Source organism: Alligator mississippiensis, chromosome 2 (assembly GCF_030867095.1).
Source record: "Alligator mississippiensis isolate rAllMis1 chromosome 2, rAllMis1, whole genome shotgun sequence".
NCBI lineage: Eukaryota > Metazoa > Chordata > Crocodylia > Alligatoridae > Alligator > Alligator mississippiensis.
In genome coordinates, this window is record NC_081825.1 from 173,548,118 (window position 1) to 173,556,562 (window position 8,445).

An 8,445-nucleotide genomic window follows, 5' to 3' on the forward strand; every position below is an offset into this window, starting at 1 on the left:
CTGTGCATGTCGTGCAGCTGTTGAGATGCATGCCACTTGTTCTGGTTCATAAAGCTGAAAGGGTCAAGTCTTGTGTTAGTCCTCTCAAACCCATAGCTATAAACTGAGCATTACAGCTTGTGCTTGAAGAGTGACCTGTAGGGGTATCCTGATAAGGCTTGTGTGGAAACAACTTAATTTACAAGAACTTATTTCAGAACTAAGAGTAAAGAATGACTAGTGTAATGACTGGTTTTACAAGGGTCTGGAGCCTAACCTTGTGTGACATAAAGTCCTTCTGGGAACACAGAGAGCATCCAGACAAGTGAGCACGTGCCTGTTGTGGCATCTCAAAGCAGTTTAAGATGCTGCAAAAGGCACAGTGGGAACAAAAAAAATGTATACAGCATGGACTCTAAATTTGATATTGGGAAATCCCAATATCAAAAAACCCCCAACAAACCAAAAAAAACACTGAAAAAGAGTGGTTCAGGGCACACTCCAGGAGTTCCCTGAAGCAACTGGAAGCTGGGCCCTCCACAGAGATGCTGTGGCACCTGGCCAGAGCATCTCTATACCTGCCCCATACCCCTGTTGCTCCAGCAGGCTGCCTCAGCATGCTGGGGCAAATAGAAGTGGGGCAAGGCTGCAGCAGTGGCTTGGACCTGGACTCTGATAAGTAGGGACATGAGGGTGGAGGGGGATTGTGTGGAGCTGGGGAGGATTGCCCAGGAGGGGTGGGTCCCCCACTGGCCCTCCCTTGTATGGCGCATAGCCCCTCACAGCAGCAGTAGCTGCAGGGCACTTGGGGACTGCTACTATCAGAGCACTGTGGCAGATCAGTAGGGGGTGCTCCTGTATTGATCCACCCACCTCACTGCCCGACCACCTTCCAGGCTCCAAATGACTCCCTCGGGGCACCTCACGTCTGGCTGAACCCCTTCCTGGAGTGCACCTGCTAGCCTGGGGGTAGAACTGCCACCACCCAGGGATGGGCTTGATTCTGGCTCTGTGCCCCCTGGGAAACACAGGTCTAGTAGCCCTCGTGGGTACTTAACTCACTTCAAGAACTTGGGATACTTTCCTCAGTCGGAACACAAATAATGGTCCCCCTTAGTCAGCCGAACCAAGGGGACCCCAAGGCATAATCTAGACCCACTCCCAATAAGTCTCCCATGCTAGGTACAAAGGAGAACTTTACTGGTTACAAGGGGTAGGGTTGGACTAGGGTACAGAGTTGAGTAGTATCAGAGAAATCCCATAGAGCAAACAGGGTGGCTGGGTAGCCTTTGATCACGCATCTGAGTTACTGCAAGCTATATATCTAGTTAGATCTCAGGCAGCTTACTCATAAGTATCATCCAGAGGCAGGTGGAGATTCCCAATGGAGGCAAGCAGTTCCTTGATCATCAGTTTTGAGAGAGAGAGTAAGTTTCAGATGGTCCAGCTCCTCTCTCTCTCTGAGTTTTCCTTATGGCTGCTGCCCCCTCCTCCTGGGCAGTTCTTAACTTATAGCCCTTATGACCTCATTTACCTGGTCCAATGGAGGCCAGCACCTGTTAGCGGTCAGCCAACCAATTTGAAATGCATCACTAGTTGCTGGGCAGACTGTCAGTCTCTAGCTCACCAGGGAGCCCCAGCTCCTCACCCACGTATGTGATGCCAGTCACTTAGGCATAGGGAGCAGGTTTCCCCCCTCCCTCATGAATGTATCCAGCTCAGGTTACCTAAAGAGATAGGGTAAGGTCTGTACCCTCTGCAGGGCCCATCCTAACACAGAGCAGAATTTTTTGGGAGAAACAGGTGGCCTTCTGCCACAGGCACCCCCACAGCATAGTGTAGCCCTGGCTGCCTAGGACCCAGTGCCACCTGTACCACATGGCATAGGCTGAGCCTGGCCCTGCCTAGAGACATGTGCCTTTGGGCTGGACCAGGCCACTCTTGCTGTCACCTGGAGTCCCGGCACCACACATAGGGGCTGCGTGTCAGGCCGGGCTGGGCTGGGTCCTGCCTCCGTGGAGCTGGCCTGGCCTGACGGTGCAATGGGCACTTGGAAGCAAGACCCGGCCTGATCTGATGCAGAGCTCAGATATGTGCTGAAGATTTGTACCTCAGCACATATCCCTGAGCAAGCACTTTGGTGCGGGGCAAATTGTGCCACTTGGGGCAAACTGACCCTGCCTGGCTCCTCCTGGTTCTTCAGCCAGGAGGAGCTAGAGGCTGGGGCTTGCACCTGTGTGGGGTTTCAGGGGACTGCTCAGGAGGAACTCTGGGTAGCCCGTTTTTTTCCAAAGTTGCATGCTGGGCCAGGCTGGCTCTATGTACCACATGGAGACCCCAGGTCTCAGGGTATGCAACACCACAGGGGGCTCTGCCAGTAGCAGGCCACAAGTGCCTTGATGGCTTGCTGCTGCTGGGGGTGGGTGGGGGCTGGGGGGAGGGGGAGCGCAGTTGTATACCATGCAGGGGGGCAGGTGGAGGACCCACCCCTCCCAAGCAGTTTCCCTCACCCTACACCCACAGTATCATAGAACCATAGAATTTAGGGTTGGAAGGGACCTCAGGAGGTCATCTAGTCCAACCCCCTGCTCAAAGGAGGATCATCCCCAACTAGGTCATCCCAGCCAAGGCTTTGTCTAGCTGGGTCTTAAAAACTTCCATGGATGGAGAGTCCACCATGTTTCTGGGTAATCTGTTCCAGGGTTTTACTACCCTCCTAGAGAGAGAGAGTTCTTCCTAATATCTAACCTAAACTTTCCTTGCTGTAACTTGAGACTGTTGCTCCTTGTTCTGTCATCTGCCAACAGTGAGAACAATCTAACTCCATCCTCTTTCAACCCTCCTTCAGATAGTTGAAGCCCCCCGCCCCTCTTCCACCCTCATATCCCTTCTTAGTGGGGACAGAGCTTGGGTCCAATTCATCAATGCAGCCTTGTCCCCTTCCTATTTGCTCCAGCATGCTGAGGCAGCATGCTCCAGCAGCAGGGACAGACAACAGGCATGGAGACGCTCTGGCTAGTGCCAGAGCATCTCACTGGAGGACCTAGCCTCCAGCTGTTTCATGGCACACTCCAGGAGCATGCCCTGTGCTGCTTTTTCCCAGTATGTTTTTTTTTTTTTTTTTGATACTGGGATTTCCTGGTATCAAAATTAGAGTCCGCCCTGCAAATATGCATGGCGGGGAACATTTTTTCATTCCTAGTGTGCTCCTTGTGGCATTTGAGATGCTGCAACAGGCATGTGCTCGCTTGTCTGGACACAGCCTAAGTGGGCAAAAAAAAGAAGGGAATTTATGAAAGGTGCTATGAATTTTAGATTTTTTTTAGTTCTATTATTCAGTGCACCATCTGTAATCTAGATCAATGGGAAAAACATTGAATTAAAGGTCAGAAAACCTATTGTATAATTCCAGCCCTGCCATTGACAAGCTGTAAGCTTATGGGCAGCATACCTTCCTTCTCTGTTCATATTTCTATTCCTGTACTGTGGTCTGTATTGTCTAGGACACTGGTTCCCAACCTTTTTTCGACTTGAGGCACCCCTCCAAACCTTCTGTGAATTGAATTGCACCTGATTTCAAAAAGTAATTCTCTCTCTCTCTCTCTCTCTCTCCTTTATGGAATAGCCATCCTTTGAAGTTTTCAAGAACCAGTTAGACAAACATTTGGCTGAAATGGTCTAGTCAGGGATGATCCTACCTTGAGCAGGGGGCTGGTCTATATGACCTTGTGAGTTCCCTTCTAGCTCTACTTTCTTATTATCCTATTTTACAGCATTTACCTCCTTGCAGAAGGACTGGGCATTTGGGGTGGGGGATTGGTCAGGCAAGGACAAGCCTGAGCCTGAGCTTATATGATTAGTTTATCTGCTGATTTCCTCAGATGTAGCTTGTTTCAGCATAATTTAGGGCACCCTTCAAAGGATCTGGCAGCACCCCAGGGTACCACAGCACCCTGGTTGAAAATTACTGGTCTCAAAATTGTAAGGTTGTCAGATTATAAATCCTCAAGTGAACACTGTGTTCATCTAGTCTGACCTTCAGTATAACCTAAACTTTCAGGCTTACTTGAATTAATTCATGTTTGAATGAGATCTTATCTTCCTGAAAAAAAATCCATTCTTAATGTATACATTTCCAGGAATAAAGAATCCACCATGACCTTGGTAAGTGGTTCCAATGTTTAACAACAATCCATTATAAATGTGATCCTTATTTCTAGTCTGAATTTGTCTAGCTTCAACTTCCAGTCACTGGATCTCATTATAACTTTGAAAGACAAGAGTTGATTATTAACCTGTCCTACCTTTCCCTCCCAACACTCTTCCATGATCAAGTGATGGATTATCCTTCTCTTTGATACTCTAAAGAGATTCAGTTACTGCATCTCCTGCTATTTAGGATTTTTTCTTATCCTTCAAGCCTTCTCATAGTTCTCTAAACCTTTCCAAAATATCAGCATTCTCCTTGAATTGTAAACACCAGAACTAGATCCAATTGTGTTCACACCAGTTGCTAACAGATAAATGAAATGTCTTATTATCTACTTGTTTTCCCCTTGTAGGAAAAGAGGTCTGAAAGGGACTTCAGGAAATAATTTAGAGAACTCTCTGTTCACAGCAGGATCATTTATACATGCAAAGTCTCTGTTGGCTCTCCTGGCTGCAGCATTATGTTGGTTCTCCCATTCCTCTGCTGTATTCATCATGACACCCTGAGTCTTTTACCTTATCTTTGCCTCCTAGTATCGAGTTGTTAACTTTTCCTCACTGTGTTGTTACAGTTTGCCTAGTACAGTGGCATGGTGGCTGGGGCCTCTAAGTGCTAGCATACAATGCAAATATTAGTAATAAAAAACTATTTTCAAGACAATAGGTTTAGACTTAATAAGACCGTGTTCTGCAACAGATTATATACATTCTAAACTAGGTTCACTAATAGTTTTAGGATGACAGATGCATTCATGTCATCTGATTTAGCATTTATCCTGATATAGAGTAATCTGTAAATTGAGTTCATACAGCAATACTAAGAGAGCCACTTTATTTCCTGATAATTAGCTCCCTTTCTATATATACACGTACACACATATGCATATGCATATGAATATTTACCTATAGGCATAAATATATTTATTTGGGTATGCACATATACCCCCACACATATATACATTGTATGTGTATATATAGTAAGATAGCAAAGTATACGACATATTTTATTTCCCCAGCTGAACGTGAAAAAGGCCAATTAGATGTGACTTAAGCATTCCCCCTCTCAGAAAAAAAAAGAAATCACATTAGTACTAAGAATGAATATGAAAATACCTGGCACCTAAAGAATCATTTGGAGAGAAATGTGTACAATTGTAAACAATGGAATTGAAAGAAAAATGGTCAACCCAGCTTTAAGTACTCTGTGCGCTATGGTCCATTATGGTAGAGGGCCGTGAGGGAGATTCTATACACGTGAGTGGGCTTAGGTTAGAGGAGACATCTATTTCATCTTGATGAGCTTTTTGAAAGCTTCTTTCACATCCTTGTTTCTCAGGCTGTAGGTCAGGGGGTTCATCATAGGGATCACCACCGTGTAGAACACAGAAGCCCATTTGTTCTGGTCCAGGGAATAGACTGATGTGGGTCGAAGGTACATGAAAATGACTGTCCCATAAAACAAAGTGACCCCAGTGAAGTGAGAGCCACAGGTGGAGAAAGCTTTATGTCTGCCTTCAGCAGAGCGGGTCCTCAGGATGGCAGAGAGGATGAAGAGGTAAGAGATGAGGATGACGGAGAGGGAGCTCATTTCAACAAATCCAGCAAAGGCAAAGAGCAGGATCTCATTGATGTGGGTGTCAGAGCAGGACAGGGATAGCAGAGGGGGAACATCACAGAAGAAGTGATTAATGATATTCGAACCACAGAAGTTCAGGCTGAAGGTGGCTGTTGTGTGTATCACTGCATTCGTCATGCCAGCAATATATGACCTTGCTAAAAGTTGGATGCAGAGTTTCTTGGACATGGCAGAGGAATACAGCAGAGGGTTGCAGATGGCCACACAGTGGTCATAGGCCATCACAGCCAGCACATAGCACTCCGTATCCACAAAGGCAGCAAAGAAGTAGAACTGAGCACTGCAGCCTGAGAAGGAGATGGCTCTCTCCTTTGACAAGAAGTCAGCCAGCATCCTGGGTGCAATGGCAGAGGAGTAGCTGAGATCACAGAAGGACAGGTGCCAGAGGAACACATACATGGGTGTGTGGAGCCGGTGGTCATGAGAGATGAGGGCGATCATGCCCAGGTTCCCTATCACATTGACCAGGTAGATGGAAAGGAACACCACAAAAAAGATGACCTGCATCTGAGGATCATCTGTGATTCCCAGGAGGAAAAACTCGGTCACTGTGGAGCCATTTCCTTCAGCCATTGGAGCAGTATGCGATAATTTCTGAAGCCGTGGAGATGGTGAGGCTCTGGATGACCTGTTGAATAGGATACCCTTCAATCTTCCATTGGAGTCTGGTCAGTGAAACCTCCAAATCTTGTCTGCTATTCTGTCCCTGCATATCTGTCTAAAAGCTTGTGAAAGTGCCTGGTCCTGGATCAGCTTCTTTTTCTAGTAAATAAAAAATAATAACTTTGAGACTCCTCCCCTACCACATACAGGAGTCCTGATGCCAGAAGGGGTCTGTAGTATTTTTATCAATGCACCTGTCTCTTTGCCAGGATCCAGAGCTACTGTATTAGCTAGTAGCTTGCAAAAATGGCCAAGAAGGGAAAGAAGATAATCAGCTGTTTCACACAGTGGCATCTCATATTGAATTCTGTGCCAGGAACTGGCAGCAGCACCCCGCAGTGCTTATGTACCTATCTTGACCTTTCGTTTTTTGCTTCTATTGTGTGCATAATTTAATTTGTCTTAAATTAAAGCACAATGTCAATGATAAGAGCTAAATCCTGCATTCCCAGATACATTTATTTCATAGTGTGGTTAGAGTTTATGGTGATTAACACCAATTACAGACAGACAGACAGACAGACAGGATCCTGAAAATTTTGGAAAGCCAGTTATCTGGCTAGACTTACTAAAATTCTGGAGAAAATTCTAAGTGAGTTGCCAGGAGTCCTCTGCTATTTCTTCTTCTTTCACTCTGAAATGGAAAAGGGATAAAACTAAAAAGTTATACATAAGAAGCAGCAGCTCAGTCCATTTCTATGAATCCCACAGAAACCTGAGCTGTGTCTGGATCCCCTTCTTGGAACCATTTATTCATTGTTCATGCAGTTCCCTCATGAATCTGAGGGTAAAATAACAATTGGAGCATAGGGACTATAAACTCTGTGGGACTGAGTCCTTTAAGGATTATAGAGCCCCAAATCCCTGGCTCCCTGGGCCAGTAGATGGAAGCCAGTTATGCTCATTACCTATGGACTCACTGCTCTTTGATCATTCTTAGCAGCAATTTTTTTTTAAAGCATAATGCCTTCACACAGCATAAACCTTCTTCTGGTTCTTCTTTTCTGCTTCATTTCACTCAGATTGTCTCTGTTCCTAAGGGACAGATCGGGGCTTGGATGTCCATATATGGTACTAAGAACCTTCTACATTTTCTTAGGTCTCAGTGTGCATGGCTCAGGTCTGGGCCTAACAGCAGAATCTAACCAGGGGTGCTCAACCCTCAGCCCATAGCCCAAATCTAGCCTGTGGAGCAATGGCATATAGCCCAAGGGGCTCCCCATGGGTCAGTAAATTTGATAGCAGACGAACAGTGGTGTTAATATCACTGAGTTCCCCAGCACTGGGAATGGAGCCTGGCTGGGGGAAGCGCCTCCCAAGCATTTGTGTGGACCACCTTGGGACTAAAGTTAGTCCCAAGTCAGTCGATATACACAGCGTTAATGCACCTTAGAGTGTCTACCTGTGCATTAAGGTGCTTTAGTTATTTGCACATTTATTTGATACCTGTTTTTGCAGGTATCAAATTTAGTACTGAATAGCCTAAAATTGCCAAATACAGTGCCCTTAATACGCCTTAAAAATGGCTAATGCGCCTTAAATCATCAAATGTAGACATGCCTGTTGTGCAGTAAGGACACTGGTTTAGCAGGGAAGTATCCCAGTCAAATTTACATGGTGTGTGTGGGGGGGGTCTTGCCTTCCTCTGTTGGCAGGGATGGGGAGGGAAGTTCTTTTTCTTGGATCTCTTAAGTCAGGGGCAGGCAATTATTTCAGGCGGAGGGCTGCTTGCTGAGTTTTGGCAAGCCATCAAGGGCTGCATGACAGGCAGCCAGGGGAAGATAAATATTCATTTTCTAAATTTTTTAGGAGCCCTGAGGGCTGGATAGAATGGCCTGGTGGGCCTATTGTGGCCCATGGGCCGCATTTTGCCCACCCCTGTCTTAAGTGCATTTTACCACCTCTGGCAGCAGCAGGACACTAACAGTTTCTTTGTCTCCTGGCTTTTCGTGTGGCAG

General features: G+C 46.3%; 1 protein-coding gene across 1 annotated transcript; it reads right to left on the reverse strand.

Annotated features, from left to right (window-relative positions):
- Positions 1 to 5,470: 5,470 nt before the first annotated feature.
- LOC102571857 (olfactory receptor 5AR1) lies at positions 5,471 to 6,547 on the reverse strand. The gene has a single exon (XM_006263046.3). The coding sequence runs from the start codon at positions 6,395 to 6,397 to the stop codon at positions 5,471 to 5,473; it is 927 nt and encodes a 308-aa protein (XP_006263108.1). The 5' UTR covers positions 6,398 to 6,547.
- Between the last annotated feature and the right edge of the window lie 1,898 nt (positions 6,548 to 8,445).